The sequence below is a fragment of the Cynoglossus semilaevis genome, chromosome 13 (genome assembly GCF_000523025.1).
Source record: "Cynoglossus semilaevis isolate Cse_v1.0 chromosome 13, Cse_v1.0, whole genome shotgun sequence".
Lineage (NCBI taxonomy): Eukaryota > Metazoa > Chordata > Actinopteri > Pleuronectiformes > Cynoglossidae > Cynoglossus > Cynoglossus semilaevis.
This window is the reverse complement of record NC_024319.1, coordinates 9,934,543-9,949,682: the sequence shown is the minus strand read 5'-3', so window position 1 is coordinate 9,949,682 and position 15,140 is coordinate 9,934,543. Positions and strand designations below refer to the sequence as shown.

The window sequence follows — 15,140 nt, the reverse complement described above, 5'->3', positions numbered from 1 at the left end:
TCGACGTTGAAAGACTGCTGCACTCCAGAAGAGCTTAGGTGCAATAATCATCTGACCCCAGCTGCCACGGTGCTCCAATATTCTGAGCTTCTTCCTCTTTAACGACTATCGGGGTATTTGTGGACAAACAATCAATGGCTCCCTGTCATGGTGAGCACCTGGTAAATAATAAATCACGTTAGCTTTTAGGTGAGAGATAAATAAGATGTGACAGAATATTATCACTTAATTATAAACAATACGGAGATCATTTTAATAATAGAGGAGCTAATGGCTGTGTAAAAATTCTCATCTGTTTTTAAATTTTGTCTGTAAATACAAAAACGCTTCATCAAATGAAAATCAACTAAAGGATTGTGGGTCAAATAGTAACAGAACTTTATGGAACCTTGTAGCACAATAACAGGTAGAGACTGGCCAAGAAAGTCGCAGCGAACCCTGCCCCGTGTCCTGAACAATGAATATAGACTATTACCATCTAGATGCCGGTACAGTGGTCCATCTAGTATGATGATGATCCATCATCAGCTATGATGATGATGGATCATGGTCCATCGTGTCGTATGATGATCGTATGTTATTGTATGTTGATCAACTGCATGATTTTTTTTTTCCATTTTGATCCAGTGATAAAATTCCTCCCGTAAGCTCTTCGCCAAGGCTTTCACAAGCAAGCTAACGGCTAACTGCTGCCATGTGTGCACACCACCAATTCTAAATGTTTCAAATGTAGAATGATGCCAATCGACACATCTATTGGCATCCCATCCTGTAGAGAACCACAGCTGCAGTACCACTATTGCCCAGCAGGAGCTAGTATCAGGGTCCATTCTTACCACCATTTTAATTGACCTTTTGAAATTAAATGTGACATTTCTGCACCTATCAATGCCTCAAATAGACAGTAGATAATTGGTTGTTCGTTAGCCCCTTTAACGAGTCAGCATTCTCATGTTTGCTTAAAAAAAATCTAAATTAAGTCACTCTTGTGCAAGGCATTGAGAACAGCAGCGCGTGAACAAAACTAGGGCTGAGGCCACGTCCAATCAGCTGTTGATCATGTCCACGTGACTTCGTTGAAGATAAGTGGACCGGAAAGTTCCAGTCAAAGGGTGTCTTTAAGCACTTGTATTTGAGCTAAAAGAGGTAAACTAGAAGTGTGAGCACACACTCAAGTCTCCACTTCACCTAATCCTAATCTCCAATGTCATTGGGCTGTGGCAGGAAACCGGAGTACTGGAAAAAAAACCCACAGACAGGTGGTGATAGCATGCAAACGCCACATAGAAAAACCAACCGAGCCGGGACGTGACCGTGTGACCTCCTAATGCCATGGATACTGTACATTAGTAAAAGTCATCCATCACATGTTTTGAACTATGACATATTAAGACAGACTGTAAGGATTGAAACAACACCACATGAAGTAAACTGATAGATAATAATCTGACCAGGCTGAAGAACAACGCGGTCCGTTGATGCAACTCAGCAAATTACAACGGTTCAAAAGTAGAATGTAGAATACAGAATGTAAATGATATGATCACCACAGTGGAAAAATGACACTGACACTGGAGATGATGTGGACGAGGCTCATATAAAAGGGCTTTAATCCACTCTTCTGCAGATCAATTATTGAATGTGACTTGCACATTTTTTTATTTTTCTATTTTCTGGAACGGCTATAGTCTGGATTTCTGCCTCTTTCAGCACCATTATCCCGACAAATGAAATGCAGCGCATTGGCCTGTGCACACTGTGATCCACACACACACACACACAGTGCAGGATTAAGGTGATTGATCTGAGTGAATAGGGCTCCTGATGATGTGTGTGCCTTGGTTTCTCAGTGGTGTGTGGAGCAGCCTCAGACAGATCAGTCTGATGAGCGCAGGCCGAGCCGGAATCAGGAGGGAAGGCGTGGAGGGATGAGTGGGAAGAAATTATGTAACACAAGCCCATCCGACGTCCACGCCCTCGCTTTCAAACAAAGGTTTCACACCTTTAAAATATGCATGAGTCTTATACAATGGTCGAACGTAACGCAGAGGCACGTTCCCGAGTCTGGGGTTTAAGCTCCGGCCTATTTATAGGCCTGTTGCAGTTAATTCCTAGGAGCAGACCTGCACCTGATCAACATGTCTGTGAGAATTTCAGAGCCGGAGTCTGAGATAACGCTGCTCTGGGTCTGAGTGTGAATATGAAGCCAAGACTGGCCTCTTCAGCTCCCCCTGTCCATCAGTTTTTAATCTGTGGGAACAATTTAAATACACATCGCTGCATTTCGGTTAAAAAAAAATTACAAAACGTTTCTGCCGTGGAGGCACAACTGAGCCTATATGATGCTATTCCCCGGTATCATGTCACAAAAGGAAACGCTGTGGACCAAAGGCAGAAAGAGGGCGCTAATGGAAGGGAAAAACACAGAACAAACCTGCAGATGTTGAGATCAGTCCAGAGGCTCGGATGCAGCGGTCAGTGGATGGTTTGGAGCACAGCCGTGTGGAGATAACATTGTTTGAAGCCGATAGATGGAGGATGACGGTAGCGCCTGGCGGCTCTCACCGCGCAGCTGCTGCCAGGATACAGCAAGCAGCGACAGACAGCGACACTGGCCAATCACAGGAGGCGACGCCGCGCTGTCTACCCGCAAACGCTGACTGCAGCAGCCAATCCGAAACGTTCGCCTGGAAACCTAGCCCCTCCCCTCTGTGAGTACAAAATTCTTCCACATCTCCCTGACGAACGGCGGTCACTCCCCTGAGGCATCTCTCTGCAGCTCTGGGCCCAGACTGCTGACTCTCTCAGGTCACCTCATGGTTATTGTTTTGACTTTATTTTTAGACTTACACAAAATTACAAACAGGACAAGTTGGAGATAAAAAACGAGTGTCATTTCACCCAAGAATTACATTATTAATAGAAACTAACTAATGGTAAGTTAGTTTCTAATAACATTTTTTTTGTTGTATTTTCTTTCTTATTCCTTATAGGGAGCTTGAGTCAACGCCAGAAGTGAACGACCAAAGTGTGAGGTAAACTATTCACACTCATGAAGTTTAATTCAAACGTATCACCTGATCCTGGTCTGTAGGAGGTCGACCATAGTATGAAAATGTGTCCGACTACAACAAAGAGCACATTACTGCGTGCGTTGTAATGAAAGATTTTACAGTCAAATGATCTCCTCCAGTCAGAGTGTGAGGCCTCTGGTTCAGCTACACAGTCAAACTGTGATGAACTCTGAACAGACCAACGTCCGAATAAACACAAACAAACACAGTAATTAGTCCAGAAGTTTGGAAACCCATTCAGACATCGTAGAACCAGACATGAACCTGTTCAACCTACCAAGACCGAGACCTGCTGGATATACAGTAGATACCAATGCACTAACACTTAACTTCTTTAATCTTCTCACTCTATTTAATGAAGCATTAGATGTATCACGTATATTTCACCTATAAATTGGTGATCAACAAACAATGAACTTGTGTTCGTTGTTAAACCTGGTTCATTGTTTAACAGTTTGAACCTTAAATGTTCAAACTGTTCTTTTTGGTTTTTACTGAATTGTTTCCTCTTATGTCATCCTAGCACAAGTCATGTGCAAATAATGCACACGTTACCGATACGTCTGAGTAAATTCAGCAACAGGCGAGGAGTGTCTAGGGTTTTATTTAAACGTTTGTCTTTTGTGTTGACCAACAGTGTAGGTACTCTTGTTACACTGTTACACAGGAATCCTGTGGGTTGACGAGAGCCACAGCTTCCTCGAAAAACAGTGACAAAGACGAGATTGTGCAGCACTGTGGGTGTTTTGTCTGCATCGCATTGTCGAACAACCAAAGAGAACTTTATGTGCGTTGTAAATGTCACTCTTCAACAAACACTGAATCAGACAGAAAAAGAAACTAATCATGTAAATCGCAAGTATTCACATTTCATCAACGGAAGTAGGTGATACATAAAACCAACCGATGGGTAGGATGTGTCCGTGTTTTAGTCTCTTACTAAAACAGGCATATCTGTGCTTTTTTTGCATTAGACTCAAGAAGAAAATAATCTTTAAAAAAAACAGGTTGAGCAGGTTCATGGAAAATACAGTATATATCTACTCAGTGACAGTTCTTGAACACAAGCCTGGACACGAAACAAACAAGTTTAAACTAATAAAAGACAGTTCTTCTACAACGGCTTTTTTGTGTTAAAGTCACTCACCCGACCTTAATGTTCCTCCCAAAAGTGACAGAACTTGATGCTTGTGTATTGTGTGCCAGGTGTCAAAGATTATGCCGTTCCCCTACCCACGCCCCCCACTCCCCCTCACCCCTCTACCCGCAGTAATTACTAGTTCCCCATTTCTTTGTTGCATTGTTTTACATTGGTTATCAAACCGGCGTACAGTACACATGCAAACGATGGCCTGACCTTCCTCTTCCTCTTTGCTAAAATAAACCCTAAAAGACCAGTTTCAAAAGTGTTATATTTAATCATGTCATCCTGAAATTATTCAAAAAGGAGGAATATAAAAATTCTATACTCAAAGTACTTTCCTGCTTTGTGCAGTGTCATTTTTTACCACATGGCTGAGCTGATAATCATGACCCGCAGTAATCTCCAACTGCAGAGTGGTGCCCTTCTGTTTATTAGTGTTTTCTTTTTGGGTGTAGCGTTGACATGACCTGCCGTGATACTGTTCAGAGAGAATATAAAACCATGCTGCATCTTTTTTTATTGCATTTTTTTCCCTAATTAAATTGAGTATACAGTATGACATGGGTAAACAATGGAGTAAACTGCTATATCTTTTTTCTGTAAAGGACACAATGAGTGTAATGAACTAATGTAATGTACTGTTTAACACATCATGTCAGTTTGAAAGGTGTCCAGTTTGTATGTAAAAGAGCAGAACCGGCCAATAACCAGTAGTTCATATATTTCTGATTGTAAAAAAATGAATAAATAAATAAATAAATAAATAACCTATTTAAGTGTACGATTTAAAACGACTTGGAATAAGAGCGCGTCCGTTACCACTAGATGTCAGCAGAAAGCAGCGCCTTAAAAACAAGAGACTCCAGTCATGGCCAAGTGCCAAATTTGTTTTTTTTTAATCAGACAAGTGCTTTAAATTGTAACAGATTTCAAACAGTGAAGAGACACCTCCTCCCAGACCAGCCCTCTAAACCAACGAAACTACAGTTAATGCTATTGTACAGTGCATTAGAACCTACAGCATCAATTATCTGCTTACAAAAATGCAGTAAATTGACAGAAACTTTTTTTCTTACAAAAATAACATAACCAGCTGCCAAACTATAGAAATCTACAGATACAGGGAACTCCACACAAAGTCATACAGCAAAATTGGATTGAATACAGCAAGAAGTGCCAGTTAAAAAAATAAAGCTTTGGAGAAGTAGAGACCATTTTCCACATCTGCTGGAGAATTAATTCTCTCTCTCTTTTGCGTCCTTGTTCTTCCTCACTTCTTCAAGCTTTTTGTCCTGTTTAGTACATGAGAGATAAGATGGTCGTCAGTCTGCACATGAAACAGCAGGACACGTGAGGTCACCAGAACATGAAGAGCTCACCTTCTCCTTGAACTTCTCATTGAGAGCTGCCATCCGTGCAGAGCGATTCTCCTTGTTCGCCTCCATCTTCTGATTCAGTTTCTCTTGGGCCATCTTGCTAAAGTTGACATTCTCCTCAATGGCCTTTTGCATCACTTCCTTCTCGTGCTCCCGTTGTTCAGCCAAGTGCTTGAGAACTTCAGCCTCGTGGCTCTGGCCCAAGACAAGACACATTTTTAAAGAAAGGTGCGTAAACTTTTGTGAACATTTTTCAGAGGTAATTTTCTCTTGTTTGGAAGAGTTCAGTGATGTTGTGTCAATACCTTGCGTCTCTCTTCTGCTGCTTCCAGCTTTTTCTTAATCTCATCCAGCGATGTTCCCTTCTTCTTAAGAGGGGAAAGTGGAAATTCCCCCTTAGCATCTGGGGTTGAGGGGCTGAGAATAACCTCAAATGCATGACCAGAGGCTCGCTTGTTCAGCACCTTCACTTGCAGCTCTGTAATATATAACATTTCATGACCAAGATTAAAATGGCTGTGGTGCATCAGTGCTGTAAATCAGTGCTCTGAATCTCTGAATATTTATGAATTAGTGTGCTTCACCTCCAGAAGTTTCCATTTCAGCAGAAGTGTTGAATTTAACACTGAAAAAAGAAATGGAGGGACTATTTCATTAGGCTCAAGAAAAAAGGAAAACCCTACAAGCATTAGAAATACTTTCCTGTAGAATCTTAATTGAACAAGGCTTAATTTAACTTTTCACAGATCAAGTTTCAAACACCTTTATGGTCGACATATCCAGCTTTTGCACCGCTTTGCAGCCGAGTTACATTTATTGTTGTTTTAGGAATTAAAAACTAACAACCATTTCTGTAGGATCATCATCTAAACATTTGTTATTTTTATTTATAATGGTTAAATAAAAATGATAAAGTATGGCCATAATAGAACAGATGATACAGAGACGTGTTTTGATAGATCATTGCTCAAACGACTTAGATTTTTTCAACAAAATGTATGCAATAATAAAAAGAAAATCTGTGAACAAATCTATAAACGTAAACTCAACAGACAAGGATGAATGGCTTCAGAATAAATAATAAATAACAGTACAGTGAGTTTGCCCTGTATATTATACAATTCTGTTACATAATCTGTTCGGTAAGCAATCATAACATGACATGACAAGTCAGGCTAATCCAGTTCTTCGCCTCAGTGGAGCCTCAGACAGAGGAGAGCAGAGTTAGGGTCTATAAAATCAACTGCATGTGTGTGTGTGTGTGTGTGTGTGCTCCGTTGCATGTAGTGTGCAGTGGAGGATGGGGGAGGGGGTAAAGTTAGCTGCTGCTGCTGCACAACAACAATTAAACCACAACACGACAAAAGACAACAAGTAAGAAAGATAACGGTAAAAAAAAGTTAGTTAAGCCCGAAAAAAGTGAATTAGGAAAGAGAGCACGGTTTTTACAGGTCAGTGTTGTAAAAACAATGGCTAATTTGCTTAACAATTAATTCAAAATTCACAAAACTGACCGTGAACTAAATGGTTAAAAGTTAACGTAAAGATTTCGGGGATGTAAAAAAAAGAAACAATGACTGAAATATTTTAAACATTTTAACAGTCTAGTAATTAAACAAGCTAAAAACACAGCAAAACACCAAAACCCACCAACTCCGGTGATGCTGAGAAGAGTTTAGAACAAAGCGTCAGACGACCTCAAACTGCTGCCGTGGTAAGTGTGAAAGCCCGGATTGACATTTACATAAACCTTTGTCTCCTCACCGTCAAGTGCTTCCGATGTCAGTCTGCTCTCCTCTTTCTCCTTGGCTCTACTTTCAACCGCCAAACAACATCTGCACCTTGGCGCTAAAAAACCGACTGATCTCAAACGTAACCCGAGATGTCTGCGCTAATTGGTCCAAATGCACCAATCACAAGCTACGCAGGGAGTCGTAGCGCCAACAGCTAAAATAACAGACAGAACAGGGAGAAAGCTGGCATGTCCCTGGTGGCAGAAGGAGCTACAGGGCTTCTTTTTTAAAAAATACATACTTATGTAACTTTGTATGATTTTGATTGTAAGCGATCGCGAATTTAAAAGTCCATCGTGCAACCCAGCTCCTTAATTAATTATTTTGTAAACTGAATTTGCACCGAGATTATTGCTCTGTGATGGCAATGGCGCATTTTAACAGTCAAAAGGAGTAACTTAGTCCCAATCAATAAGACATAGAACAAAGAATATGTTTAAGTGTGACGATATGGGGTAACAAAGCGATACCCCATTACTAGTCCAAATATAGAATTGCAAAATGTATGTACTTGAATCGCTGACTGCTTGTCCTTTTTATCAGGTGTCGCCATTGTGTGGGTCTGTACAGTGATATGGCTGTTCATATGCCCCTCCCGCCCCTTCCTAATGCAACCCAGCCTGGAAATAGGGGACCAGGTGGTATCAACGTTTGTTCAGTATCCTAACAAGTTTAGAAGTGGACAACTGAAGTAGCAATGTTATTTAAACATGGTTAATCTGTCCTCAATGAGGCTTCTTATATTCTCTAACAGCAGTAGCTGTTTAGGATGACTCTAGCACAACTTGTTTCTCTGTTTATGTATCTCAGGTACGTGGTTTAGGAAATTCTAAGTAATAGCATAAATCATTTAATTATATTGTCTCTTTATTCTGAAAACACACAAGAGCCCATGTGTGATTACTGTCATATGTCCAAATATGCCTGCATTGCAATGTTCGGGGCAAAATATATTGTTCGCTTTAGGAAAGTAAAAATAAAAGATGAGCAGTATAGTTGGGAAAATTGTATTTTGAAAAGCCAATACGCCGACAATATATCCGGTTGTCTTGTGACTTCCGGTTACCAATTTTATCACAATTGACCGATACTAGAAGCGGAAGGCGTCAACAGAACTTTAACAATTTCACCTTTTAAACGCCAAGATGGGGGCCTGTCTTGCTTTGTGCTCTTTAGCCAGCTGTGTAAGTTACTTATGTCATTAACAGACTTAACTTAAATATCACAGAATATAAAATATATTGTGTTGTTTGCTTCTGGTTATGACGTTAGCTGTTAGCTCGAAAAAATAGGTCATCTTTATTTGGCCCTGGAATTACGTTATAAATGGCGGCCTAAACACTGTTAAAATAGTTAATACTGTGATATCGGAATTTTTACTTAATTGCTGAGTTGTCATGGTATATAAATGTAGCTACGTTAGCCTAGCAGGCGTGTAATGGAGGAAGTATCAACAGAGGCCATTGTCAAGTATAGAAACATAACAAGTAGCTTGGATAAATATGACCACATATCTTGTTGTAACATATGTTTATTAAAAAGTACATTGTACGCCGTTACTTGTAACTGTTAGAAGAACATCTGCACGAATAATACGATATTGTATTTACTTCCACGAGTTAGTACTTCAGTCGAAACTTTAGGATAGTAAATATTTAACAACTTTGTCATCATTCTGAAAGGACTTCCTGTTTTGCCTCCCTTCCGTCGTCAAATCCCTGTTTAATACGTGAGCTGTTGAACAAATAAATAAAATTTGAATTTATATTATAATTGATATTAAACATTTTTTAAAGGATAATCATGTCGCTTTGTAAATTATTTATTTTTTAAATTATTGACTTGACATATAGCGTTCCTCAGTTCGCTTATTTTATGTAAAAATGTTTTTTGTGTAGTTTGCTGTACAAATAATAAAAATTTTGTGTAGTTTGCTGTACAAATAATAGTGACTTGACAGTCATAATTAAAAGCTGTCACTTTCTTGTTGTTTGAAATATGTTTATTTAATTATTAGCCGTTTAAAGTCTTCATATTATATTTGAAAAGTATTCTTAGTAAATTGAGCAAAAATGTTTTGCTCAATTTACCAAACTATTTGAACATTTGCCCAATTTTTGTGCAAAATCACTAGAAAATTTGTCTTGTGGTCGCAGTGATACCATGTTAGGAAATGAACTGTAACAACCCATATTCACTTGAATTTACAAGAGCACTGTTGTCATATTGTGTTGTAGATTACGCCCTTTAACCTGAATTGTGCTTTGTTGAGCAACCTACTTTTTATTGCTTGTTTTATTTAGCTCTAGGCTAAAGATTACATGATGACTCAGACCAATATCATTGACCTTTTTTGTAAATAATAACAAGTAATACACAAACCAAAGGTTTTTAATGAGACCCAGCTCTAAGTTTCCTTGTCCAGTGTTTTCAATGTCTTTAATTTATTTTCAAACAAGTAGATATATTTTTTTTAGTGTTTAAACAATGTTTGCGGTCCCCTTACCCATACCCTCTGTCTATTTCTGCAGGCCTCCTGTCTGTGTGGCTCAGCACCATGCCTCCTGTGCGGCTGCTGTCCCTCCTCCAATAACTCTGTCATTACCAGGCTGGTGTTCTCTTTGTTTTTGTTGATGGGAACAGTGGTATCTGTCATCATGATCCTCCCTGGGATGGAAACACAGCTCAGAAAAGTCAGTTTAAAAAGTGAAATAAGTAACTGTTCTGATGTGATTTAGTGCTTGCTTTTTATCTTGTGATTTTTTTCTGAGAGGCACAATTTAAAAAAAATTGTTTCATCGTCTGACCTTTTGAATTTAAAAAAAAATTGTTTCATCGTCTGACCTTTATTTCTGACTTCATTGTGTTCATTGTTTATAGATACCAGGATTTTGCCAAGGAGGTGCCTCATTTTATGGCATTGAAAATGTGGCCAACTGTGACGTCCTTGTGGGCTACAAATCTGTGTATCGCATGTGCTTCGCCATGACCTGTTTCTTCTTTCTCTTCTGCATCATCATGATCCGTGTCCGCAGCAGCAAAGATTGTCGTGCAGCTATTCAAAATGGGTAAGTGCTGGTTTATTACTTTCCTGCATATTAAAAAGTGTGTTTTGAGACAGTTTCAGGTCAGTTGTATTTGATAAGTCCTAAATTGCTACTATCCAGGTTCTGGTTCTTTAAGTTTCTGATCCTGGTTGGAATAACAGTTGGAGCGTTTTTCATCCCTGATGGAACCTTCCATAATGGTACCAACTTAGTTTATTGACAAAATAAGTGACATGTTTCCATGTCCTTAATATATCAGTGACAATGGAAAAGCTATCTTCTTGTCCAGCACTCATTATGAAGAATTGACATTTTCTGTATTTCTCTTTACCCGTCAGTGTGGTTTTACTTTGGAATGATTGGATCCTTTATCTTCATCATCATCCAACTTATTCTGCTCATCGACTTTGCTCATTCCTGGAACAAGGGTTGGGTTGAAAGGGCTGAAGAAAATGACAACAAATGCTGGTATGCAGGTACATGAAAAAGTTCTATCTTTTTATTTATATCTATTCAGTTTCTTTTTGTCACACCTTAAGTTTTAAGTTGTTGTTTTATATCATGAATGGCAGGTCTCTTCACTTTTACCTTCCTCAACTATGCCCTGGCTTTCACTGCTGTGGTGCTTTTCTACGTTTACTACACACAGCCTGATGACTGTGCAGAACACAAAGTGTTCATCAGCCTTAACCTGATCTTCTGCATCATCGTCTCTGTTGTGTCAATCCTACCAAAGATACAGGTACAGTTCAGTTAACACCAGGCTCAGGTTATAACAAAAGCACTTTACACAAATTTCTACTTAAATATTAGTTCCAGTGCTGAAAATTATTAACCACTACAATATACATCCTGTCAACAATGTAAAAAACATTTTAAGAATTGTCATTTTGTTTTTAATTATTGATTCTGTTCTTGACTGAAAGTGATTGAAAAGGATCAAGACATAAATGATGAAGTGAAGTTTGATTTAATTTCTAGCCTTGAAATTCTGCTATTTTATCATATTCATTTTGTTGATTATGTGTGTGTTACAGGAAGCTCAGCCATTCTCTGGTTTGCTCCAGGCTTCACTTATCTCCCTCTACACCATGTATGTGACTTGGTCTGCAATGACCAACAACCCGAGTGAGTTTTTATTTTTTCCAAAACCACGGATTCCACTCCTTTTTGGAGACTTTTTGTTATTAGATTATCGTTAAGTCTATCTACTCATTCTTCATCTGCTGCAACAGTGTGATCACACTGGTGAGTTGTGACATTTTAGTCTGATACAGGTTCTTGTAAGACTATGACATGACGATTAATATTTGAAGAATTCTTCTGAGTTAACCTTTCATTTTCAGTGACATCATTTTCACCAGACATTCTTATTTTGGAAGTATGATTGAAAGCGATGTTGCGATAACGCAGCAAAGAATCAAATATACATGAGGCATAAAATACGTGTTGATCAGGTGAGAAAGTGTTGTTGTTGTTAGTAATCTAATTTTTTATTAGGTTACTAACAACCAAATTACCACACCAAATTACCTCTCCTAATGTACTCATTCTCTACAGTGATGCTGTGAATAGCAGTAATAAGAGAAACCAGATCTGGGTTTAGTCATCATGTCATTATGTTTTTGTGGTAGTTAGAAGAATGAACAATGTGTTGTTTTGCCTGAATGTTAATGCTGAACTGTCAGACTGAATTTTAGAAAACCAGTGCTTCTAGTTTTTAAAAGTTGGTTTAGAGCTTTGTCTAGTGCTGCCTCAGCTTTATCTCAACATGAGTCAATCTGAACAATCAGCTCCAGAAACATTTTTTAAACCAGTGGTTTATTTTACTGCTCACAGTGTCAGTAACTTTTATAATTGTGTAATAAAATGACTAATTCTGCAAACGTGTGTGTTTGTATTTTGTAATAGATCGTAGGTGTAACCCCAGTCTGCTGAGTCTGGTGTCAAACACCAGCACCACTCAACCCCCTGCTGACAGCACTGGAGATCACGTGCAGTGGTGGGACGCTCAGGGCATCGTAGGTTTGATCATCTTCCTCTTCTGTACTCTCTACGCCAGGTAGGTTTAACACAAAGTTATTTTTTATGCCCTAACTTTTGTTATTATTATTATTATTATTATAATTATTATTATTTTAACTGGACAATCTTCTCTCTGCTTTAGTATCCGCTCCTCAAGCAACAACCAGGTGAACAAGCTGATGCAAACAGAGGAGGGTGGTGCATCAGATCGAGAAGGCATGGTGGGGGGCGACGGTGTACACAGAGCTATAGACAATGAGGAGGACGCAGTCACCTACAGCTACTCAGTTTTCCACTTCCACCTGTGTCTGGCCTCTCTGTACATCATGATGACACTCACCAACTGGTACCAGTAAGTTTCTTTTTTTTTTCCTGTTCTTTTTACAAACCAATTTTCACAGGATTGAACCTGGTCACAGGTGCGGTTCTCCTGTTCTTTTTACAAACCAATTTTCATTTGCGTACTCTGTGGTACTGAGTAAATTCACCTACGTTTTATGTTGGGTTTCAGTAAATATGCAATGAACAAAAAGACGGTGTTGTACAAGTGACACAGCTCTGTGGGTGAAAGGGTGAAGAGCGAGCTCAACCCAAACCACAGTAACGACACTCAACAGGAAAATGCTAACAGTCTTAGTTTTTGGTATTTGGTCCTCATTAATAGAAGGATATTTAAATCTAAAAGGAAACAAATATTCCTATATGAAACAAAAAATCTTCAAACTGGCAGTGTTGTCACACAAGATGTAAGAGAAACTAGCATAAAATACAGAAAATAATATTAAAAAACAATGATAAAACAGATGATTAAAATGAAATACTGCAAAGTGAACACAGCCTAATCAACAGAAAGTGAACAGAGCTTAAAATACAGAAAATAATATTAAAAAACAATGATAAAACAGATGATTAAAATGAAATACTGCAAAGTGAACACAGCCTAATCAACAGAAAGTGAACAGAGCTTTTACAGTAATAGCACATTTCAATTAAAAAAACTGACTTGTTTTCCTGTAAAAAAAAAAATCAACTATCATGAGGAAAATTAGACACTGATCTGCAGTAGGGCTGGTGTGTAGCTGATACCAGTACACGACATCTCTAGTTAGAGGTGCATAGATGTGAATTTACTCTGATCAACTGTAATTTATAGACAAGAACTTGCTGATATAGAAAAAGGTATTGATGTAGAGCCTAACAATGAACACCAGAGGGCACAATACACCGCATGGACTCTGAGTTTTTCTCTCTGTATCTCTAGTATGTGACTATGTCGTTGTCAAGTAAATAAAAAAACATCTTTAATTGACTCCTGTTTTTTTCCAGACCCGACACCACCACTCAGACCATGACGAGCACCATGCCGGCCGTGTGGGTGAAGATGTGCTCCAGCTGGCTGGGCCTCGGCCTTTACCTCTGGACCCTCATTGCTCCGGTCATCTTTCCTGACAGGGAGTTCAGCTGAACGCACTTGGTAACTTGGCTCTATTGGCTTCACTATGTTTTGTTTTTTTTTAAGTTTCCTTTTTGTCTTGTATATTATGCAGTGTAAAGGGATATCATAGAGAAAATAGACAGGAAATTCACAAAGAAACACCTGATACGTATCACTACAACTTTTATAATGTTTACTTTTTTCATCCTACTTCATGATGGCTTTGGCTGCTAAATGATTTTCTTCTAGTCATTTTTATAGTATAAAATCTTAATGGCTCCATTATATTGATTTTCCATTTTAAGTTGCAGCATAATTAAAAAATGACTTACTAAAAATGCACCTTCTCAGTACCTCAGAACACTTCAGTTACAGATTCCCTTTAACGAGGGCCCTGTAAGATTGTAACTCTCTGATTGGCAAAGTCTAAGTAGTACCGCTCTTTAGGTGCCGGGGGAAACCAGGGTAGCCCTTTTTGGGAGCCCCAGAGTGAGGCAAGTGTGAGAGTTAGATAAGATGAACCTGCCACTCCCCACGGATCATAACAGGGGTTCCCCCGCTTGGCTGCAGGGCTGTTTGCAGAGTCATGGCATTGCACGTTGAGCCAGAGATCCCTGCTAGAAAAAAAAACCAACAACAACAACAACAATAACAACAGACTAATCTCAGCTCTTCCTCACAGACTTCATCTAAAGGTGATTTATCACTGGTGCTCGGCCTCTCCTGTCTGACAGCCTCTGGCCTTGTACAGCCACGGTCATCAGTCTGTACAGGCGTAGCAGCCTGTTTGTAGTGAAGAGACTTTAAATGGTATTGATCTCTTAGCAGTCAGCATCAGGCACGGTGCAGGTTAAATAGTTGAGCAGGTGACTGCGACGACGCTGCCTGTGATCCACCAGAAAGACCAGAGTTCACTGGGTGCTGCAACAAATCATGTGACGAACGTCAGAGAAAAATTACTGCTCAAATGTCGAGGCATTTCAGAAATAAGGATTCGCTGTTAAACAATGGTATTTACCGTTATGGTATGTTGACAGTTGTAATGTTTGTTCAGCAAATATATGCATTATATAGGACTTAACTTTATCTTGGTGTAAACAGAAGTTAAAATAAGACCTGCGTATTTTACAGTGGTGAAAATGGCTGTTTTATTTCTTTATTTTAACTGCCATAAACAAATCCTGTATTTGTTTTCCAGTGGATATTGTGATTGGTTCAAAATTGAGGAATTGTTTTGTGTTTGCAT

At 39.0% G+C, this 15,140-nt stretch overlaps 3 protein-coding genes across 7 annotated transcripts in view; 1 reads left to right on the top strand and 2 right to left on the bottom strand.

Moving 5' to 3' along the window:
* paqr7b (progestin and adipoQ receptor family member VII, b) overlaps positions 1 to 4,322 on the bottom strand; it is an 8,495-nt gene extending 4,173 nt beyond the window's left edge. Inside the window, exon 1 of one of the 3 annotated variants that reach the window (XM_025061228.1) lies at positions 4,222 to 4,322. The gene's annotated coding sequence lies outside the window, so the exon portion shown is untranslated. 3 annotated transcript variants of the gene reach the window in all.
* A 775-nt stretch (positions 4,323 to 5,097) lies between these two features.
* Positions 5,098 to 7,506, bottom strand: stmn1b (stathmin 1b). 2 transcript variants are annotated; one of them, XM_008323588.3, is made up of 5 exons: positions 7,359 to 7,506; positions 6,179 to 6,219; positions 5,900 to 6,072; positions 5,598 to 5,789; positions 5,098 to 5,510 (listed from the first exon to the last, which is right to left on the bottom strand). In XM_008323588.3, the coding sequence occupies exons 2-5, from the start codon at positions 6,192 to 6,194 to the stop codon at positions 5,454 to 5,456; spliced, it is 438 nt and encodes a 145-aa protein (XP_008321810.1). In that variant the 5' UTR covers positions 6,195 to 6,219; positions 7,359 to 7,506; the 3' UTR covers positions 5,098 to 5,453. The 2 variants fall into 2 exon arrangements, with proteins under 2 accessions (XP_008321810.1, XP_024917661.1); XM_025061893.1 differs by having other exon boundaries at positions 7,245 to 7,416.
* A 910-nt stretch (positions 7,507 to 8,416) lies between these two features.
* serinc2l (serine incorporator 2, like) overlaps positions 8,417 to 15,140 on the top strand; it is a 12,212-nt gene continuing 5,488 nt past the window's right edge. Inside the window, exons 1-10 of one of the 2 annotated variants that reach the window (XR_003051624.1) lie at positions 8,417 to 8,571; positions 9,919 to 10,080; positions 10,268 to 10,455; positions 10,555 to 10,634; positions 10,773 to 10,910; positions 11,007 to 11,176; positions 11,472 to 11,562; positions 12,346 to 12,496; positions 12,602 to 12,811; positions 13,786 to 13,933. Coding sequence is in view for 1 of the 2 variants with exons in the window: in XM_008323590.3 (XP_008321812.1) it covers positions 8,533 to 8,571; positions 9,919 to 10,080; positions 10,268 to 10,455; positions 10,555 to 10,634; positions 10,773 to 10,910; positions 11,007 to 11,176; positions 11,472 to 11,562; positions 12,346 to 12,496; positions 12,602 to 12,811; positions 13,786 to 13,924 (1,368 nt within the window). In the remaining variant the exon portion in view is untranslated. Of the gene's footprint in view, positions 8,572 to 9,918; positions 10,081 to 10,267; positions 10,456 to 10,554; positions 10,635 to 10,772; positions 10,911 to 11,006; positions 11,177 to 11,471; positions 11,563 to 12,345; positions 12,497 to 12,601; positions 12,812 to 13,785; positions 14,838 to 15,140 lie in introns of those variants that run through there. The other variant, XM_008323590.3, reaches the window with a different exon arrangement.

Excerpts from the sequence above, each read along its gene's own strand:
- stmn1b (XM_008323588.3), bottom strand. Across the intron at positions 5,790-5,899 it reads CAGCAGAAGAGAGACGCAAG|AGCCACGAGGCTGAAGTTCT; the intron begins GTATTGACACAA and ends GTCTTGGGCCAG. Across the intron at positions 5,511-5,597 it reads ATGAGAAGTTCAAGGAGAAG|GACAAAAAGCTTGAAGAAGT; the intron begins GTGAGCTCTTCA and ends TGTACTAAACAG.